This window comes from Podarcis muralis, chromosome 5 (genome assembly GCF_964188315.1).
Source record: "Podarcis muralis chromosome 5, rPodMur119.hap1.1, whole genome shotgun sequence".
Classification (NCBI taxonomy): Eukaryota; Metazoa; Chordata; class Lepidosauria; order Squamata; family Lacertidae; genus Podarcis; species Podarcis muralis.
The window spans coordinates 42,403,822-42,426,793 of NC_135659.1; the positions used below are offsets into that span (position 1 = coordinate 42,403,822).

General features: G+C 43.0%; 1 protein-coding gene across 6 annotated transcripts in view; it reads left to right on the forward strand.

The window, feature by feature from the left end:
• Window positions 1-22,972, forward strand: part of LOC114598913 (FRAS1-related extracellular matrix protein 1-like) — a 110,743-nt gene that overhangs the window by 61,428 nt on the left and 26,343 nt on the right. For all 6 annotated transcript variants that reach the window (XR_003707192.2, XM_028733272.2, XM_028733271.2 and 3 more), the window contains 4 exons: window positions 2,441-2,705; window positions 13,760-14,174; window positions 17,471-17,672; window positions 19,314-19,458. Coding sequence is in view for 5 of the 6 variants with exons in the window: in XM_028733272.2 (XP_028589105.2) it covers window positions 2,441-2,705; window positions 13,760-14,174; window positions 17,471-17,672; window positions 19,314-19,458 (1,027 nt within the window). In the remaining variant the exon portion in view is untranslated. The remainder of the gene's footprint in view (window positions 1-2,440; window positions 2,706-13,759; window positions 14,175-17,470; window positions 17,673-19,313; window positions 19,459-22,972) is intronic.

The window sequence follows — 22,972 nt, forward strand, 5'->3', positions numbered from 1 at the left end:
TGCAGCAGTGCTAATCGAGCCTAGATTACCTATTAGGGCCAAACTAGGCAAGACAGTATTTGTGAAATCCATAAAGAACTGTCCAGATTGAGATGCTGGTGGGCATGAAAGAGTGTTTTAACCCCTTCTCCCCATCAATCTGGGTCTCCGCAAGCACAAATAGCAGGTGCATTGGGTCTGATCCTGATTGGGGACACAGCAAGGGGCAAAGGGTTAAAGGCTTCCTACTTCCCTATCAGAAGCCTATACAGCTTGGGGTCAGGATACCGAAAAGATTGTCTCAACCATTATATAGCCAACCAGTCACTGAAGGAAGAGGGTCTTCTGCAGATACCATCTCATTTGGAGCAGTTCCATAGGATGTAGGAGTTGGACTTTTACTGTGGTTGCACCTACCCTCTGAAACTCCTTCCTGTTATATCTTATTCATTTTTTAATTCATTAAATTTATATTCTGCCTTTCTTTCCAAAATAATCTATTGTCTTTTGGTCACCTATTGAAGAACTTCCTTTTTCAGCAAGCCTATAACCTGGGTATTCTTATCTCTGTCTATATCTATATTAGATTTTAAATTGCTTTATATTGATGGGGTTTTTTTTGTTAATTGCTTTGGAGTGTTTCATGCGATGCAATTTATAAATCACATAAATACATACATACATAAAATCTGGATTTGGCCCTCCACATCTGCTATTTACTTTAAAGCCTAGTTTGGATCTTCGCCAGGATTTGCAAACCACTTTAAAACTAATTTCTTTCAGATCCAAACTTGACAGGGGCATATTTCATGTGTCCTTGTCTTTCACCTATAAAGTGGGAGGCTGGACAAGTCTTTCTTTTAGAATAAAAAGAGCACGTGAGAAAGGGATGCTGAAGTTTTCCCTTCCAGTCCCCTCCCAACCTCCTGAGCCTTTCCTCTTCAGGCCACTGCCTTGAGAACGTGTCTCTTTACCTGGCTCTGATACTGAGAATGGAGACAAGTGGCTGCTGCAACCACCTGAGAGGACCGAAGGCATGAGAGAAGGAGGTTCAATGCTACTCGGGTGATCTCAAGACATTTTGCTGCCTGAGGCAAAAGGACAAGATGGCATCTTCCCCCCATGCCACATACAGAATCTGAAAGTACTGGCAGCTGAATTTTATTTTAACGTTGGCAAGAGAGCAACATTTCCCACTGTACCCGCTGCAGCAAGCTAGTTTAAGAGGTGCAGAGCAAGTAAGCTTAAAGAACTCGGGGGATATGGCAAGGGGGCTGCTGCTGCCCCTTGGCTTCCCTCTCCCGAGGCAGCTCCTTCACTCTGCCTAATGGTAGGGACGGCCCTGAGTGCCATTCTCCATGTTCTCCCTTTATTGTAAAAGTAGGACACCCACTAATACCAATCTCCACTTTATGTGCGAATGCAGTAGACATGTAAAACAAAATCCTGTCTACCACTGTCCAGTCAAGTTCCCCCCACCCCTTGATAAGATGAGAGCCCTTCTGAGGATTTGCTAGGCCCAATTGCCAGCTCTGGTGCGTCAATAATGTTAAACCCTGGTTGAGAGGAGGCAGAAATTGGTGCCAGAGAAAAGGGTGGTGGAGGAGAAGGAAGTACATGCATCTATGGTCCCCTTTGAATCTCTTAACCAGTGTTATGTCTGCCAATTTTTCATGCACTTTGGGGACTTTAAGGACTGCAACAAATCCAGTAGCAGGAGAATCACCCTTGGCAAGGTTACAGCATCACATAACCCCATCAGCTTAAAGTGTCACGCTGTGCTTAGCACATTAGGGCATTTTGTCCATCAGCCCATGTGGGCCTATTAACTTAATTGTTCTTTGTTGAAAGTGACCCATTTGTGTGCGAAGAGACAGTTTGTAATAATAATTCTTCATGAAGGGGAGAATATGTGGCCAAATTGTGCCTCTACCTGCATGTTAACCTCCCCCGCCCCCCACCTTTGTATACTCATGTGCATTGCTGAGCGTGCCCCCATGGGTGCTTAGATACATTCTTCCCTAAACACAGAATCCCTAAGGAGGAAGGTACGTTCTGAAATCCCTTCCTTTACTCGTGCAAGTCTCATGCCGCACAAATGAAGATAAAGGTTTTCTTCAATAGCTTTTAGTTCTTATTTGGCACAGAGATCTTTACAGGCACCAAAGGAATCCTTTCCCAGCCTGGTTTGGCCAAAGTCTCTTTTGTTAATCCCCGCAAAAAGCTTCGTCGCTGTGTTGCTCTTAACCACTTCTCTTAATGTCTGTTTCTCTGTGAGCTGATTTCACTGCCTCCCCCCGCTCCAACCCAGTTCCCCCTATGGAATATTGAAGGACTGAGCCACCCCCTCCCTCCGCAAACACCCACCCACATCCTTTAATTTCTCTCCTCCCCCCCCCCCCATGCCTGATGCTTTTCTCTTTCTCTCCCTGCTCCCTCTCCCCCCTCCCTTTTATTTTAGGTGACATTGTTCTATTCACCAAACCTGTAACTTTAACAGAGGGTGACAGGGTGACCTTGACGACAGATGTTCTTATGGCAACAGATGGCACTGGCAAACCCGGGAAGCTGCTGTATGCCATTTCTGTGCCACCTGTGCATGGTCAGATTGAGTACATCAATTATCCCGGCGTGCCCATTTCCCGCTACAGCCAGTTGGATGTCGTGGCCCAGAAGGTTTGCTACGTTCACGACAATAGCCATGAGGCTAGCAAGGATTCATTCAGGTGAGAAGGCCTCCCCGATTATCTTCTCTTCTCCCTGCGCTCCCCCCTCGCAAAACCTGGTTTTAAAACATGGGGAAACATATTTCAGGGGGCTAAATGTTAACATAACTTCTGCACGGCTCTCGGTGACCATATTAGAATGCTGAAATGCCTGGCATGAAAATGCAGAAAGTGTGATATGTCCTCTCCTAAGTTCAGCAGCACATACCAGCCATTTATTCACTGTAATGTTTTAAGGCCCCCAGTCAAGAGTAGTGGAAGATGCGCACGCATGGCATTGCAAGATTTTCGTACTGACTTTTTAATGAATTAGCATATGAATTCAGATCCATACATTGCAGTGCCCCTCCCAGCGACGCAGCCGCCACATGTATCCGGGGGGCAGCAAAGAGAGACTGCTAATTCTGTTACTGTTGTGCTCCATCTGAAACTGTAGTTGCTATCTGGGGTAGGGTTTTTCTTTTTTTCCAGTCGGTGGGGAGGGGGGGGAATCCACAATATTGTCTGAAATCATTGGTAGAAGTTAATCCAGATGGTGGTGTCGTTACTAAAGAAAAGCATATGTTGGCTATTATGGTACTTAAATGTAATGGTTTTATATACCTCGAGTGGGCAGAAGATTGGGGGGGGGGGGAATACAGCAGAATTTCTCTCTCTCTCTCTCTCTCTCTCTCTCTCTCTCTCTCTCTCTCTCTCTCTCTCTTTTTATACCAAGTACAGCAGAAAACAGATTTCATCTTCCCTTTCTGCTGAATTTCCCAACAGATGTGGCAAGTTTAATGGATTAGAAGCTCATTAATACCATCCTCCTGTAGGAAAGAAGCACCCATATTGCTTAAATCAGGAACAGGATAAGGACTTAATTTATAGCTCACTTGGGTATCGTCCTCTTCTAGGTACTTTGCTCTTTTTCACATACATAGGCGCTAAGCATAAATTATATGCAAACATGAATATTAGGGTCCCGACACCATTTTTTTTTGTTAGAAAAGCAGTTTTGGAAGATGATGACAGAGAGCAAGGAAGCGGGGGTCGGGTGAAGAGTTGGGGTGCTTAACTCTTTCCCTGCCTTGCTGAGAGCTTGCAGCTGAAACCCTGTGGATGTGGAAAGCTGCCTGGGACGATTTAGGAAACAAGAGGCAGGGAAGGTGTTTTACTCTCTCCCCACAGCTTCCTCCCCCTCCTTTTCAATCACTGTCTCTTGTTGCTGCTTTTCTAAAAATAAAAATGGTGCTGGTCCCCTTAACTTGTTTCTTCTTCCCAGTTTAAAATTGAAAATTATTTATACTCCCTTTGCTACTAAATGGGCACTCTAACTAATTTTATTCTTGCAGTGATTAAGTGTGTATAATTTCCTAAGAAATGAGTTAAATTAACAAGGGGAAGAAGCAACCCGTAAATCATGTAAACGGTCTTTTTCTAAGTGAGGTTAAGACCATCATTAAATAAATCACAGGCCCTAAAGCATGGCCATTTTTTTCTTTTTCGATTTTGGTATGTGGAAAATATTTTCTTCTTTTCTCCCTTCCTCATTAAACCTTCTCTCTTTCTGCTATGTGTGTGTGGGGTGGGTCAGCTTCATTAGTGTGCTGGCTAATCCTGGTTTGTGGCTTAAAAGGGTGCAGGTACTCTTCCTAAACTCTTAGGGAAGTTCTCCTCTGATCTCTCTCTCTCTCTCTCTCTCTCTCTCTCTCTCTCTCTCTCTCTCTCTGCTCTTCACCCCATTTCTTCCCTGCTTACCAACTTATCTTTCCACTCTTTTCCTGTCCCTAAACTAGCCACTATCATTGTTGCAAGGTTGCCTTGTGGGGCAGGTGTGAGCATTGTGCAATCATAATGATTTTGTGCTCATGATGGTATCAGGGTGATTATATGCAATCCTGTTTTCAGGGCTCCCCACCCCCCCACCCCCATCTGCAAAAGCTTTGATTGTTTTCCAGTCAGTCCATGTCCTGTAACTTCCTATTGAGATCCTGTAGCTTTTTAGACCACAAATGTTCTGCGCTGGGTTGTCCCTCTTTGGTACGTGAGTGCTTCAAGTGGCAGTAATGTGGTATACTTGAAGAACCATCACAGAACAGCTAATAAAGCAGAATTGTTTGTAGACTGTCCACCCAAGCGGCTAGTTACGTTGCTGCACTAATGCACAAATATTGTGTCACTGACATATTGCAGAATACACTAGCAACCCACTCACCACAACCAATCTGGAGGGGCCTATGGTTACTTATTGCCCTGTTCCATAAGGACCATGTCTCCCCACTCACTGAAATTAGACTTCAAAGAAAATTCAGATTGTAGTCGACATCTGAATTCATGCTGGCACTGAGTTAATCTCAACTCCTGCTTTAACTTTTGCTCTCTAACATGTGTTTGAGAAACATGTAGGCAAAGAGGCCCGGGTGAGTGACTGCTGAGGTGGAAAACAATTCAAGTCTAATTTCAGTGAGTGGGGAGAGATGGGAGGAGACCTTTATGGGCAACAGGTGTGCCTACAGGTGGTTTCTTGGCAACTTCGGCATTATAGGTGATCAGTAATGTGACTTGATTGAGACTGAGCTTGACCACCATCATGTCTAGATATGGCCCGCTGAGGTCAACGCTGGGTCCAATGGGGAAATGGTGGCTGATATTTTATTTTGTCTGAGATTCAATAGAATTTGTTTTTAATCTTCCGGGAGCTTCCAAAGCAATTGGGCAAGCTAACCCCTGTATTTTAGGATACAGTGCAATTTCATTTACTTGGATATAATACTGATGGCCTACACAGATATGAAGTGTGAGTTTCTGAATGGAGCTGTGACACTGAGGAAGAGGGTGTTGAACTAGGGTTCATTCATGGGAATTTTGCCTTTGCACAAATTTGGAACGTATTAGAATTGCCCGTCTCCAGAGACAGACAGATCCAAATGCTCCTCTGATGACTCTTGGGGATTTCCCTCTCATATCTACAATAAAATCTGTGAAAGCCTTGGTTGACCTTTGGAATGCAGAAATGGTGTGAGTGATGGACACTATCCCTCTTGTGCTTAATAGACCCAATCTACTCTCCACATCACATCTGATTTTGGCTCTTGGTATTTCAAAAGAGAGGTGTCCATACTCGCATCACCCCACTTGCACTGGGAATTTTACATCTTAATGTTAACTGGATGGGGGTGTGTGAATGCAGTGGGAAAAGAAAAGGATTCTGAACACAATCTCAGCCACTCTTCTTATTGTATATTCCAAGACTCATTCCTTCTGCTGAAAACCATTCCTGAGGCTGAGCTCCACCTCTGACACAAAACAAGCCCTATCCTGGTGGCCTCTTTTATTCAGATGCCCTTCTGCCTGTTCAAAAAGTGAGGGTTTCATTGACATTGGATGATGTGGAAGGACACCCATGGAATTCAGACAGTTGTGAGATATGGATAATTGAGGTTCAGATAATGGGAGATTTCATTTTGTCTACACATCTGTTCAGCGTAAAACTTACGTTCTCTCCCATTTTAAGATTAAAAAATAAATAAATTCCCAATTGCTCTCTCTTGGTAGCTTGGAAGCAAGCTGCTGCCATAATGTTGTCAGTTCTCAACCATGTAACTGGATCCAGTATCCTTTCCTGAAATGGAGGTTGAGCACATGAAAGAGATTACGTGCTAAGTATTTGTAGGAGAGGACACCATCTGTATGGTCCTTCCAGTGCTCTGCATTTGATGATTTAACCAGGTACACAGGGAGGTCACTGTGGGGGGTGGGAGTGGATATAGAAGCATCTTTCCAGTGCCTACAAAGGGTTAAAAGGAGAGGGATTAAAATATCCTTTTATTTTTAATTTTATATATATATATAAAAAATGTGCACTCTAAATTAATTTCTGCTGGTAATCCTGATCGGGTTAAATAACTCCTCATTATTCTGCTACGCAGCTGAGGCTTCTCAAAATGTTTACCTTGTTTTGTAACTGGTACCTTCTGGCATATTCCAGTGCCAACTTTCGTAGCTCCTGCTATATTTCATTCTCACTATTTTTGGAATGGAGCTGCTGGTTCCAGGTGATTTAATAAATTGCTTTTTTTTTTTTTTTTGGTGTGTTCCTTTTAACTTACCCATCTGCGCAACACATGCGTAACTTGCAATCTGTTGGCAGTTTGCAGAAAGACAAACTGTCAGAGCTGCGTGCATTTGACAACTTTGTTCCCAATTAGATTAGTGGTAATTTTAACAGATTTCAGGCCAGTCGGGAGAGTGGAGAGGGGGAGGGGGGAAAGAGAGAGAGAGGGAATGACATGTTATTAAAGCATCAATTTTGACAGACCTTGAGCACATAGAGCATCAGTGTAAATTATATTAAATGCTTTAATTAAAGCTATGAAAGATTTACCCTTTTAAGCAGTAAGTGATTGCACGGCAAATATAAAGGGAAAGTGGATAACAGTTTCCTAAATGGCTTATGCTGTTCGAGACGGTGCACCAGTCGCTTCCTCCACCGTAATCTATGAGTGTAATGTTGGAGGCATCGTTAATTATTCATAGCCACATCTATGTAGCAGATGTGATTAAAAACATGAAGAGTACCAGTTGGAGACTGGAGCACTGCCTATTTCTTTTTTTTAAAAAAAAAAAGCAAAAGAAAACGCTCCCTTTCAATACAAAGCTGCTTAAAAATTTCCAGAGAATATTTAGTGCTGCAGTTAGATATCTCTGGTTTCGTGTGCATGCACATGCGCGCCCCATAATAAAGAAACTCTTATTGCCGCAGTACAGTGAATTCTTACTGATGCTGTATGAGCTCCAGGGCTCACTTGAAGTTGCCCCATTCATTTCAGCATAGGTAGCAGATCTTACTTACATGTCTGTCCCTGTCCCTGTGATAAATGGATTGGCTCCTCTGTTGAAAGGAAGGTATCACTCCACACACCCAAGAGCATAGACCAGGGCATATTGGGTTTGCAGCACTGAACCTTGGACTCCTCTGCATGTTTGTTTGTTTAAGGTATTCATATACTGTGGAATTGTCAGAATTTGTTGCTTGGACTGAAGAGCAGAAGAGAAACTGGGTATCTAGATGGGTGCATCTTTGGGCACAGGGGTGAGCCAGGGCAGGACGCTCCGCGGGGCCTCCGAGGTGTCTGCCTGCCTCCTCCCACTCAGCCACCCTACAGCTGAGGAGGAGGTAGACGGACTGTTTGGGGCAGCACGGAGCCTGCGGGTGTCTAAGCCGCCGCGTCACTCCCAGGAGAGACGTGTGGCTCGGGCGCACTGCAGGCCCTGCGGTGAGTACCACCCGGCATTTTGTCACCCCCCTCAGTGGTGACACCCGGGGTGACCCACCTCTACCGCATACCCCCTTCCTCCACCCCTGTTTGGTCATTGGCTTTTAATCTATATCAGTATTCCATTCATAGCTGTCAACTTACAGATTTGAAAATAAGGGACCAGCAGCCTTGAAAATAAGGGACCAGCAGCCAAAATAAGGGACCTGCAGCCTCACCTGTTCCAGGCACTCCAGTCTTCCTGTCCTCCTGCAGTCTGGTCAAACTCATGCTGGTAGCTTCGAGAACACTGTCCAACCAACTTTGTAACCAGTGGTTCAACTGAATAGAATCTGAATCACATGCACCACAAGGCCTATGCAGCCTCAACCTAAGATGGCTCCCTGGCCTGGCTTTGCACTGCAAAGTTTGCAGCAGCACATGCAACAAAATGGCGTCCAGCATTCAAAAACCCTCTCAGCTTGCATTAACTAGCCACACACACACAGCCTCCCCCCCTCGCCACGAGATCGCCAGTCACCCACCATTTTAGTCAACCAGCTCCTTTCTTTTCCCCCATAAGTCAATCGAAGGAGCCTCCAAAACAAATTCAAGAGCCCCCCTCCCATGAGATCTCCTTTCCTCCCCCCCCATGTGCCCCTACTCCAGACAGATCTTTTTGCCGGCAAGGGTGAGTGGGCCGTCGATGACGTATCCATCCGATTCTGATCCGAGCACTCAGCACAGTTCAACTTCTGAGCCCCTCTGAGCCAAAGGCAGAAAGCCCAGCCAGCAGCCAAACGAAGCCTCAAGGAAAACCACCGTCACCTCTCCGCTGGGAAGCGCTGAGCAAAGGCGAGTCCCCAGGCAACGCAGCTGATTTGATCAGCTCAAGGCATGCAAGCTGCACCCCCCAGTTGTTCTTAGACTTCTTATTGGGTGAGCAACACAGCCAAGCAACACAGTTGGAGCCTGCCTCCTCCCTGGCCAGCAGGCAGGGAGGGAGAGGAGCTGCTCCTTTGAAATTTAAGGGACATCATTTAAGGGACATCCATTGATAAGGGACAGCAGCAGGACATGGCGCTGGGATAAGGGACTGTCCCTTCAAATAAGGGACACTTGACAGCTATGATTCCATTACCTTCTGTTTCGTTCAGTATAATAGTCACAAACATTCTGTGACTGTATAAGAGCTCAGCCTATTAGCAGGAGTGGGATAGGGACTCGACAGACAGACAACAGACAGACAGACAACAAATGACCGAAAGATTCTGGGATGTGGGATATGTGCATGATGTATACGGTGTACCATAATGATGTATGGGAGCAAAGAAGGACTAAGTAGAATTAGTTGGATATAATATGGGGGTACTGGGATGAGAGATTTATTTTGAAAGCATAATTTGGATTTCTACAGTTATAGACTAAGGGTGGGGTGCAGCTCTCAAATCAGTAGCCTGAGAACCAATGCACATAAAAGTGCATCAAAGCATCATGGCAATGTGCCAACTCCACTCAAGGATGTTCCTTGATTTTACAAAGATGGACATTTGTGCGCAACAACTTTTGGTTTAGAAAAAGTTCTATTTTTATTTGTTTGTTTAAATATACCGCTTATTTATTGAAGTTGCTAAGCTGTCTTATTGGGAGAAGGTACAGTAGCCGGAAGTCTGAGCCTTCTTGTCTTTTTTAAAATAGTGAGCCCCTCATATCTCGAAGCAGGCCATGGTTATAGTCAGCCCTGCATCCTGGGTGGGGCAAATGGGTGCACTGCCATGCTTCACACACACCCTGGAATTTTTTTCCCCGGGGGGTGGGGGTTTGTCTTTTTAATTGGTGGCATGACAGACAGTGACAGCCTGCATTTTAAAAATGACAGCTTGTTTGAAGAAGAGGAACAATATAAGAATAGGACCCAGTTATTATGAAGAGTAGAGCAGGATTGGGAGCCTATTTGGCTAAAGGGTGAAAGAAAGAGATAACATAAAGTGAACTGAAAAATATGTCCCCTAGATTACTAGGGATTTGTTTTCTTCTTCAGGTGAAAGAGGACTGTAGCTACAGGCAGTCAAGCTTTCAAGCCTCATATTCCTGGGAGTCTCTCAAAAAAATCAACTTCATTCACACCTGAAGAACAGCAAAGGCATTAATTTTCAAGCAGAAGGGTTCTAGAAATATGAATGGCTAGAGTATTCTCTATAAGCTGAGGCCATGTTCTGCTATGCTTTAGCATTTGATTCCTGTCATTTAATTCCTCGTGTTCATACTAAATTTTCTAGTAACTTGACCTTTACACAACCTCTTATGTAAGTTAGCGGGACGCGGGTGGCGCTGTGGGTAAAACCTCAGTGCCTAGGACTTGCCAATCGTATGGTCGGCGGTTCGAATCCCCGTGGCGGGGTGAGCTCCCGTCGTTCGGTCCCAGCTCCTGCCCACCTAGGAGTTCGAAAGCACCCCTAAGTGCAAGTAGATACAGTGGTGCCTCGCAAGACAAAATTGATTCGTTCGCAAGTTTTGTCGTCTTGCGATTTTTTTTGTCTTGCGAAGCACGGTGTCGGGAAAGTTTTGGAAAAGCTTCAAAAATCACCAAAGTCTTTAAAAACCTCAAAAAAGGCTACCACACCGCGTTCTATGAGTTGCTCCTCGAAGTCAAGTGGCAACTGTATTAACGATGTTAAGAAAAAGGAAACAAACTTGCAAGACGTTTCTGTCTTGCGAAGCAAGCCCCTAGGGAAAATCGTCTTGCGAAGCAGCTCAAAAAACAAAAAACCTTTTGTCTAGCGAGTTTTTTGTCTTGCGAGGAATTCATCTTGCGAGGTACCACTGTAAATAGGTACCGCTTTATAGCGGGAAGGTAAACGGTGTTTCCATGCGCTGCGCTGGTGCTGGCTCGCCAGAGCAGCTTCGTCACACTGGCCACGTGACCCGGAAGTCGGACAGCGCTGGCTCCCGGCCTCTTAAGCGAGATGAGCACGCAACCCCAGAGTGGGTCACGACTGGCCCGTATGGGCAGGGGTACCTTTACCTTTACCTATGTAAGTTAGCACATTCTCTGCATGGAGGAAGGGGGGGGGCAGGAGGAGGAGCAGGCAGTGCAGACACACTCCTGTAGTGCTGCTCAATAGTGGCTGGAAAGGCGTTGTGGCAAGCAAAGGAGACCCGATCAAGCTCTTTTTCACTGTTGTGTTATGATTATGATTGCAATGAAAGCTATTACATAGAAGAAAATGAACGTGTAGATAACAGATCAGGTGTCCATTCAAATCTCTTAGGCTGCAGTCCCAACCCCTACTTACTTGGGAGAAAGCCCCATTGAATTTGATAGGTATACCTTCTGAGTAGGCATGGTTAGGATTGTGCTGTTTGTTAGCCTTTTTTTTGCTAACAATAATAGAATCGGAGGAAACTCCAGGTTCTTCGCTAGCTCAGGTGAATATTTATTTGCACCACACAGCAGTCAGAAGCTGTAATTGTAGAATACTATACTACGCTATCAGCTCACTTAATTTTCTTACAGTAGCCCCTGGAAATGATGGTGTGTGTGTGTGTACTAAAGTAGCACTGATAGCAGACAACATTTCTCTTAATTAGCGCTAATGTGTGAGAAGTATCCAGAGAAGCAGCAGATAGTGACATACAGAGAAACCTGAAAACAACTATAAGGAAATTAACCAGTGTGCCTGAAGATATGACATCTCCCATGCTTTGTGTCTGAATAAATTCTTGGTTATTTGTTGAAAAGAACACAGTGAGAAAACTTAAATGGTGTTTCTGAATACTAGGCAAGTGAAATGTATACTGAGGGCAACAGAACAAAATGAGAATATCTACTGACAAAATGCCAAGAACCTATATTAAATCGTCGTCCTGTGGGGCACAGTTCTGTTTGGGTGCTGTATATAAATAATGGATAACAAGTAGCATTTAGAGTTTGACAGTAATATCCTGTCTACTCAGGGGGAAAGCTCTATTGAGGTCAATGGGATTTACTCCCAAATAGACGGGTATAGGATTACAGCCTTAGAAGATTCAAATCATTTCTTGCTTATTGCCAGAACAATAATTGCAACAACCCTGTTAGGTAGATCACAATTCCCTTCTTGCTGATGGTGAGTTGTGGCTGAGAGATTGTGGTTCCCAGCTATGGCTGCCTAATGAGTTTATGGTAGAAGGAAGACTTGAACTGGGAACATCCTGAACTACAGTTCAGTGGAAAGGGGTGTGACTTGGGACCAGAGCACATGATCTGCATGCAGAAGAGCTGAGGTTGGATCCTGGTCATCTCCAGGGAGAGGATCCTCTCTGAAACCTTGTAGAGCCTGTGCCAGTCAGAAAAGACTGCACTGAGTTAGACAGCATAGTGAACCTGACCCTTGGGATAATGTTGCTTCCTACATTGTGCTTCACAAACTTATTGATCAGTTTCCAAAGCTGTTTGCAGGATGCAAAAATAGAAACTATTTAATAGAAACTATTAACTCTGCAAATTCTGTAGCTTTCCTGTAGTTATATAAAGAGCAGTACAGTGGTACCTCGGGTTACATACGCTTCAGGTTACAGACTCCGCTAACCTAGAAATAGTGCTTCAGGTTAAGAACTTTGCTTCAGGATGAGAACAGAAATCGTGCTCCGGCGGCGCGGCAGCAGCAGGAGGCCCCATTAGCTAAAGTGGTGCTTCAGGTTAAGAACAGTTTCAGGTTAAGTACGGACCTCCAGAACGAATTAAGTACTTAACCCGAGGTACCACTGTATTGAAACTTATAGGCACTAAGGGATTTTTTGGTGGTGAATCCATTGACACTGAACATTTACTGTGCTGTTGTGAAATGTTCATAAATATTTGAACTGTTGCAAGAATGGAGCTCTATACAGCAGGTTGCTTGAAACAGTCCCATGGCACACACACCATTCTTTACTTTTGTTGCCTTCCTCCTTCCATCCATAATAGCAGCATTGCTCTGCCTTTTAGACACTGCTGCCAACACCAAGAGAGACAAGTGAACTGAAGAGCTCCGAGCCACTTTGGGTTAGGCCTAACCCCCCTCAAGCCTACAGGCCATGGATGAGAGACAATGGTTCTCTTAGGCCTTTGGTTTCAGTTGAATGAAGTAAACATGCAACTTCATTCATTCATAGCTTTGCTGCCTCCCCTCCCCTGGCTTCTGACTCAATCTATTTATTTATCTAACAGATTTATATGTTGACCTTCTGTCAAGGGACCACAGGCAGTTTACAATTTTAAAATATTAAACACAAATTTCAAAATATAGAACAGCAGAGATCTCACGGGCTGGCTGTCCCTTTAGGAGCCGACAGGATGAGAAATTTGGCTGGGCTGCTTTTACTTCCTCTTCTTTTCATTCAGTTCTAGATTGCAAGCTTTTCAAAGTCCATTCACAGGACTGACATTGGAAGTTGGCATAACTGGGCACCTGCCAAGGTCCATTCACCAAGAATCCTCAGAGCCACCTGACCTTCCTCTTCCCTACCACCAGTCCCCAAGACCCCTTGAACTTGCTCCTTTGTTGTTACTGCCCGTTCACCTACCTGCTCCAAGGAGTAACTATTGGGAGGAGAAAAGGAAAGGACAAGTAACATTTTGTCCTCCCCTTCTATGAAGTGGTACAAGTTGGCCCAGAGAGCAAAGCAAATGAATGAGCACACAGATAACTGAGTCAACTGAGAGCATCATGCCCAAAGGTGTCCTAAAAACCAAGAACAGGGCACTGCCATTCAACTCTGTCTAATGCCATGTGTAACAACGGAACCATATTTTAATAAATAATATTCCTCTCTTCTCTTTTTTTTCTGAAATAGTTTTACCATCAGTAATGGTCAAATGGAGAAAAAAGGCCTCCTAGAATTGAATATTGAGCACAACGACCAGATTCCGCCTACACTGCTCACAAACAAAGGACTCCATATTGCGGAGGGGAGTATAGGTTTTTTAACTTCCGATATTCTTCAGCTTACAGATGTAGACAGTCCAGTGAAAAACCTCACCTATATCATCACACAGTATCCACAATACGGACATTTATACATGGGGGAAACTGTCATCTACCCTGGCCAGTTTACACAGGTGGATGTGGATAACGCAAAAGTGTACTACAAGCACAGTAGAGGAGGTGGACACATTGATAAATTCTCATTTAGAGCTACGGACAAAGTCAACCATGGATTTTTGGTTAATGGACAACTGACAGATGCCTCCACAGAATTTACAATACAGGTGTGTATGGAAATTAAATATATTCCTTCTTTTTTCTAAACATGGTAAATGCACTCACATGAGGCAAGACAGTATTTTACCACCTGAGAGGGGAAAGTTCATGAATTTATCATATCAAACATTATGGTGGGAATTGTGCCCAAACCGTTGACTTGGGTCCAGAATGTATTTTCTATCCATAAACATAATAAGAGTCTTCGGGATCAGGCCAACAACCCTTCTTGTTCAGCATCTGTTCTCACAGTGGCCAACAAAATAAATGCCAATAGTAAGTCCAAAAAAGGACCTGAGCATTTGGGAGGCGTTCAAAGGCATACAGCCTCCAACAGTGGAGATAGAAACCAGCCATTGTTCATGGAAGGTTTGAGAGTCAACAAAAGCTCCCACTGGAGGAAGAGGGAGAGAGCCAATTTTCACAAATATTTTTTTACTTGCCTCCCACACTGTTGTGTAGGGCCCCCAACCCTCCAGAACAAATTTTCAGGGGCGCAGGGGAAGGAGAAACCCGCTATCGTCACCTCCCTTTTCTTCCTCCAGCTGGAGTGTCCTGTGATTCGAGTTCATCTCATGGGAAGTCTCAATCTGAGCCATTCTATTCTAACGGTGCCTATAGCTAGGAGGGCATGACCTTGGATGGAAATGGCCATGCAAGTTCAACAGTGTGAGCCAAAGTACAAAGGAGAAAGGGTTCATAATAATTGCACAGAATGGGGGAAGGGGGAGCAGGTTTGGTTTCCTCTTCCTCATAAGGTATATGCCAAAATTCCATCTCCCGTGCAGCTGTTAAAGGTATAGGAGCTGTCTTTTGTGTCTGGTTAATCAAACAACAAATAACCTTTTGGGAGTATTACTGTTATAATCATCAGAATCCAGATCCATGGGGTGGTCAGAGATGGACAGGAACATTCAAAACAAGCCTCTAAACTGGTTGCGTGATTTGGTCCCAAGACCCACTGATTTCCATGGAGTAAACATCTAAGTGTTGCTGTTTACCTGTGGAATTTAGCTCTGCGCCTTTAAACCTGCTGCTTGACATTGGGTACACATTTAACTGCTTATTCAAGACTGAGAAGCTTAACATGTCTGGTAAATCAGCCTCAGTGGCCACCAGAGAGAGACACCTGGCAAAAGTTCAGAAATCAGTGTTTCGGAAAGATTGGTTTGACCAGCTCTCATGTGAGAACATGTTCCTGGCCAAATGCAGTGAAATTCTAAATGACATTTAACTGATCCCTTGCTGCTCTTAACTATGGTCAAACCCTCCAAAACCTCACAGGATGATCAGGTTCAGTCTATTTAGGTCTTTGCTTTTTGTGGCTTGCTGTTTTAAGGGTGCATTTTTGAGTAACCCAGTTTTGTCATGGTTTATTGAACAGTCTTGGGAGACCCTTGCATTTTAAAATATGCTTTTATATGTTAAAACGTGGAGTGGGGGGGTTCCTCTTTACTGTGAACAGCTGCAATGTGTACACCCCGATCCTGTGCTTTTTCTTTTATTACTTTGTAGTAAACGCCACTGAGTTCAATGGAACTTACTCCAAAGTAAGTGTGTAGCCTTAAAGTTATAGGTTACCTTATAAATTCAAAACCTACCTTAATCTCTTATTGTTATAACTCATGGTGCAGTTTTAGGGAGAATTGCAGGTTTCAGAACACAAGGAGTTAATGGGAAGTAGCTCCTAAATAGCATGTTTCTTAAATCTCATGGCCTAGTTTACTAATCAGTTGTCATAAGATGTCAGATAGGGAACCATCACTTAAGGACTGCAGAATGCAGTCAGTCAAGCAACTAATTGGTTGGACAGTGGCATGAAGGTGTATCTCCCAGAGGATGGCGAATTATCAGAACAGGTGAAAAAAGTTTGGATAGATGAGCATCTCAGTGGTATAAAACTCAACACTTGGCTGAATTACAATGATGTCAACAGGGAAAGTAGGGTTGGTCCTTCTTTGGGGACCACACATCACCACAGTGGACTGAAATGCCGTCATTCCCCTTCTCTGGTCTAATTTCAGGTTGAAACTGCCAGTCAGCTGAATGCTTGAAGGAGCATGACCCAAGCTGTAGGGGGATGGGTCTTTTTTTTAAGCTGAAAAAGCTTGTGCTTTCTATTCCATGTCCCTTTTGCAACTTATCCCAGCCCTTGCATTCTTTTCCCCAGTCAACAAATCTAGCGATCCATCTTAATTCAGCCTCTGGCTGTAACCCACTTCCCTTTTTCTGGTTAACCCCCAAAACATCACCACCAGGAGTTACAGTACTGTGCCCTGTGAAATATTTCCATAATTTATCCAGCCATTCCCAAACATAGAGCCTATTAATCCCTCCTTTTCTCTTTTAGCACCTGTCCACCATTTTTAAGATGCTGTTCCTTCTTTTCAGAATAATCACATCAAATCTATACAATCTGTACTTAATTTTTGCATTTTATCACTAGATGATTTATTTTGCCAATGCATCAGAATCCAGATGCCCTCTGAAGCCATTCCCCAGTGTCCTGGTACATAAATAATAGCTGATTTGAAATCCCAGAATCCTTACACCTACTAAAAATAAAAGTGGGAAATGGAGGGAATACAACTCTTTGTATTGGGAACCTACTGCTGTGTGGGATGCCACGCTGGTTTTTGTGTTTTCCCAGTTGTATTTATTTATTTATTTATACCCTGCCCATCTAGCTGGGTTTCCCCAGCCACTCTGGGCAGCTTCCAACGAAATATTAAAATACAGTAATGCATCAAACGTTAAAAGCTTCCCTAAACAGGGATGCCTTCAGATGTCTTCTAAAAGTCTGGTAGTTGTTGTTCTCTTTGACATCTGGTGGGAGGGTGTTCCACAGGGCGGGTGCCACTACCAAGAAGGCCCTCTGCCTGGTTCCCTGTAACTTGGCTTCTCGCAGTGAGGGAACTGCCAGAAGGCCCTCGGGGCTGGACCTCAGTGTCTGGGCAGAACAATGGGGGTGGAGACGCTCTTTCAGGTATACTGTTTAGGGCTTTAGAGGTCAGCACCAACATTTTGAATTGTGCTCGGAAACGTAGCAGACAATGTATTGTAGCAGACAACAGCAAGGGTGTCTGTATTTTCATGCAACTAACTTAATTATTAAGTGAAGCAAAATGCAATTTCACGTTTCATGTGTAATATTCAAGTTGAATATATTGTATAGATCAGGAGGTGGGAATCCTCTGGCTCTCCAGATATTCTCCCTAGGCCATTGGCCACGGCTTTAGAATTAACAAACAATACAAATTCTCCTTTTCACCTTAATTTTATTCCAAATGTGTTCTCTTAACAGGTAGAATGTCAAGATAAAATGGTTCCAAAACTCATTGTAAAGGCAAGCCCAACCACTATACAAAACCTGAAAGACGGGAGGTTTGCAATACCGATCACTGTTCACAACTTGAAAGTCACAGATGCCAATAGCAGAGATGAGGACCTCGTCTTCAGTGTTCGGAGACATCCTTTCTTTGGACATCTTGAAAATTCTGGAACAGGTCTTTTATTTCTTTAAACGCTGATTTAGGGGCTGGACCTGTGAAGGTGAACAAACAGTACAGGACAGAGTTCTGGGACTTTATTGTTTCCAGATGTAGGTTGATTTTGGCTTAGGCCAGGCATAGGCAAACTTGGTCCTCCAGGTGTTTTGGGACTACAACTTCCATCATCCCTGACCACTGGTCCTGTTAGCTAGGGATGATGGGAGTTGTAGTCCCAAAACACCTGGAGGGCCGGGTTTGCCTATGCCTGGCTTAGGCACTGGGTGTATATCCCTCTCAGCCCTGTGGTGGAAGGCTGACACGTGACAGGGTCAAGCCCAGGTTCAAAGGGTCCTCAGAGAGACTCAGGTCTACATGGATGGCCCTCCCAAGCTGCTGAAGGAAGCCCTTTGGCCCATCTGCCACACAACTTGGCTTTGGGATAGAGACCTCCAACTAGATCCCTCTAATAGGGTGCCATATTATCACACAGTTCTGTGCGGGAGGTGATGTACCACATCACACCCGCCCGCCTGATGTTAGACTAAAAGGATTCCACCCAATGCCTTATCTGCTACCCAAGAGAGCCACTTGCTCCTCATACTGTTATATAGATCAATTCTAGTAGGAGAACGAAAAAGTAAACTATGCCAATTCTTTCACAAGCCAGGGCTATTTCTTGACTACTTGTTTTGTGTGCTTCTATTTCCATTTTTGCACATGGAGAACGGATTATGTGACTCTTTCATTATGAGCACAAATCACCAGTATTAATGCCATAGATGTGGAAAGGACCACATGATGTATGGATTGCATGCTTGCCCTTCATGTGTTTTAATCATGTGCATAATCAGCCTTTGCAGAGGCGGAAAGGTTGCAAATATTAAAATAAGCAAAATTGTTACCATGTCAAGGATATGGGGGACTTGTAGCCCTCCATATATTGTTGGACTCCAAATCCAGCCAGCATAGTTAGTGATGATAAGAGCTGTAATCCCAACACCTTCTGAAGGGTCACAGATTGTCCAACTCCCTCTTCAGTGGCATCTGTTTCCTGCCAGTTCTGGTAAGGCAGGTTCAGGCACAACGAGAGTTTAAAGGAAGAAAGAAATTATCTCACTCTATTTCTCTTCTGTACTGGATTAGTAAAGATTTGTGTGCACTCTTTACATGTGTTCAGGCTTTATTATGTGAGGAAAAATGGTTTGAATTGGCAATTTTACGGACCTCACCTGTGAAATTCAACCTATTATTGTTGTATAAAAACATAATTCACATACGAATTAGAGGGCCATTTACATTTAAGTTAAATACATAAGAGTCTATTTTCTTTCCAACAAGCATGGCAATTATGTGACTCACTGGTTATCTAATAAAGTAATTAACATTTGCCAGCCTCTGAAGCCTCTGAAACACTGTCTTAAAAGATTTGTTTGAAAAGTTGCCTTGTCTCAGCTGTCATTTTTAACATGATGGAAATAATTATCTGGAATAAGGTTAGACAGCTTTAAAATAATTTGAGTTTCAAAGGTTTTGGAGCTATAACTGAATATCGTAATGTTAAGGCAAAAAATTAAAGTTACTGTTGAACATCCTGTATAGAAAAATATATATTTACTTTATGCTGTTGCACACGCTCTCTCTTTCACTCTGCAACAGGCCGTCTTCTGCAAAACTCTTTTACACAACGTGACTTAAACCAGCACAATATTCGGTACATCTTAAATCCTACCACTGAGGTAACTTCAGATACCTTTGAATTTGAAGCTTCAGACAAAGCAGGCAACACAATAGTTCCAGAAATGTAAGTATGAATATGCTTAATAAGAAAATGTTTACTTACTTACTTACTTACTCCCATCTTTCCTTCAAGCAGCTCATGTGGTGTACTCTATTCTTTCCCCTGCTCCACAAGCTATGAAAAGATGGACACTTCATAGCTTGCATGGAGTTTAACACTGCATGGAAAAATGGTTCAAGGTACATACAACTCTGAATATTAGCATTGTACTAAAAGGAACTGGTTGATTCTGTGGTCTGCTCCATTGAGAAGATTTAGTGTCTTTGGTTTGTGGTCCCCCCCCATAGGATTCAGATCATATTTCAATATAAATCTAGGGAAGTGACGTGAAAAGTGTTATAAAGTGTTTTGTGCCCTTTTGTTCCTTATTCCAGCAAGAGGCCAGACTGTAGTAAAGTGCTGCTCATATTTATTTTATCTGGGCTGGTGTGTGTGTGACATGGAGTAGTGTGAGAAACTACAGATATGAAGTGACAACAAAGTTCACCAATCCTATACGTAGTAGAACTGGTGAAGGAAAGAACAGAAAGAAAGAAAGAAAGAAAGAAAGAAAGAAAGAAAGAAAGAAAGAAAGAAAGAAAGATACACCACCCAGCCTGTTTCCCATTCCACCGTCATTTTGGGTACTTCCAGGCTTAATATCGTAAATGCATAATTTGAATACTGGAAACAGGGCATTGGCAGAGTCCCTCCCTCCTACCCAAATATTGGATTTTCCATGGAAAAGCTAAATCTGGATTAAGTGGTTGGAGAGGAAATACAGCCTGGCATATCAGGTCTCAACAATGGAATGAGGGGTACCTGTCTGAAATACCCAGAACTGGAGGAATGGGTCTGAGAATCCTAGCTATAGCAAGGAATAGCAGAGTGGGAAAGTGGAACAAGTTTGAGCTTCCTCCACCTGCTCATATGATACTATTTGCTTACAATGCTCTGCTGGAGGCTGTGCTAGGTGGGAGCATATGCAAGTCTTCTTGACAATAATACCTCTTATTAGGGGGAGCATCATGTGTGAGCTGTCTCTATCAGAATGTCTAGATGAATTAATTTTAATTAATTGCAACTTTTGGATGTATTCTTTTGCTGCAGTGCAGATGTAGCACAGTAAGTGCTACAGTTCAGAACAGGCCTTTTTTTGTCTAATCAATTGGTAAGGAGTGGTCGGCAGAGGATATGTAGTCTGTGTCACAGAGGTTCTCCCTGCAGTGAGGGCAAAACAATCTTTACCAGGGACATTTCAAAAGCTCACAATTCTGCAGTACAATATGCAACCAGGAGCCTTAGAAAATACTGCCTGGGCCTGCCCTTTATCCCACTCTCCTCCCATTTGCAACCCAATACATTTTAACTTCTCTGTTGCTCAAAAAATCATTGCCGCAGAACAATGATTTTAAATCCTTGCAAGGTACAGTTTTACTGCTTCTAAAGCAACTCAGAAATGACTATGAAGCTGTACATCATGTGGACAGAACACACTTTGCATTATGAAATGAAGCCTGGAAGCCAAACTTTTCAGGCTGTTTGTTGCTTGCCTCTGTTGTTATTTATTAAAGTCTCAAAGAATAAGTAAACCATTACCATGGCGTCTTAAATCTGCACTTGTTCATATATCAGTGGGTGAATATATGATGGGAAGAAATTCAGAGAGAGGAATGCATAAATACTGAAAATAAATAAAGAGCTCCACGGCCCTAGGAGGAAGGAAATAGCTCAAGCACCTAAAAAGATGTTTTAGGTCCTTAAAATATAACCCCACTTCTTATATCCCCAATGGATCACTCTGCTCTGCAGGAGAAGGCATTCTTCATATACCAACATGTCAAGAACTCTGTCTTTAGTGTGGTCATCTCTGTTGTCTTTTCAGCAGCTATTGAAGACCTTCCTATTCCCCCCAGGCTTTTGAGCAGAGATTTTTTTAAAATAAATAAATAAATCTCAGTCTATATCTGAAATTGATTTCATGGTTTTTTTATAAGCAAAATTGTTTTATTATTTAAATATTTACAGGTCACACTTTTCATAAAATATATAGCAAGGCAGCATACAACACGCAAAATTAGAGCAACTTTGAGAAAATGTCAATAAAAGTTTGTTGAGGGGGCGGGGAGGAAGGAATACATATTTCAAAGGCCTATCTGGATCACACTTCAGTATGTTTATGTTGGTAGTGATGTTTTTATGATATCCTATGATATTTCATGGGAAGCCATTCATGAATTGGAGTGAAATGAAATGAATGAAATGCACCATTTAGGCAGAATCACACTGGAAACATAACAGCACCTGATTTTCTCCTGAGACATTGGAACTGGTCTGTAGTCTCAGGGGGGCAGGGACTTTCAAGCTGCTGCCAAGGGGTGACATCATGTAGGTTTTTGTTTTTGAACAGTACTTCAGAGTCAAAAAGTAATGGTGTTTGCCTTATTTTAATTACTTTAATAAGAGGAATACCGTATTTTTCTGTGTATAAGACTAGGTCCCCCCCTAAAAAGGAATGTCAAAAATTTGGGGGTGTCTTATACATGGATACATCTCTCCCCATTTTCTTAAATTGGAGTCCCCCAAAATAGGGGGCGTCTTATACATGGGGGCATCTTATAGATGGAAAAATACGGTATGTTGTATGTTAACAGGGTGGAATGAGCTGCTGAGAATCATGCTCCACAGCAAAGGCTAAGGAATCAGGGGGAAGTGTGTAAGATGAAGTAGGATATAAATCTCATTTAAAAATTAGCAATTGTTTAAAAAGCAACCATTAAAAAGTAAAAATTATTAAAATTTTATATATTACATATTATATATAATATATAAAAGATCACACACCTATTGTTGCAAGGAAAACATCGCAGCAGCAGTCCTTTTTGTAAAATCAGCCAGTTCCTGTTGGAACAAGAAAGTCTTCTGCTGAAAGGAGGACAACCAGGAGGGAGCCAGTCTAGGCGGGGAGTCCCAAATTCTGGGAGAAGCCACCAATAAGACCCTTTCCCATGTAAAGTACACAAAGTACACCTGTGAGGGTTGCAGAACCAAAAGAAGGGCCTCCCCGGAAGATCTCAGAGCCTGGGCAAATTCATATGAGGGAATATGGTCTTTGAAGTTTGCACTTCTCTGAATTTCACAATATAAGTTAAAATGCATATATTAGTTAAAATAGCATGCAAAATTCATTATATAAGGGGAAATTTGCTTTGCAAAAATATGTATACTAGACGACATTATATACAAAGATGTATATATGAAAAGAAATGCAAACTGAAACGCTGCTGAATTTTCACAAGGACTTGTTTTTTTGTTTTGAGATTGTATACGCTTCATATCTTTGCAGGAAAGTCTTGAGTTTGGAAAGAAGTGTCCATCTTTTCATAGCTTGTGGGGTGGGGGAAAGAACAGAGTATACCACATTGAGCTGCTTGTAGGAAAGATGGGAACTATTGACAATCCTTAGCAATCCTCAGCACAAACTAGAATACATTTTAAGAAATATGATAGCTATAGAGAAAATGTCCATGGCTTTCCC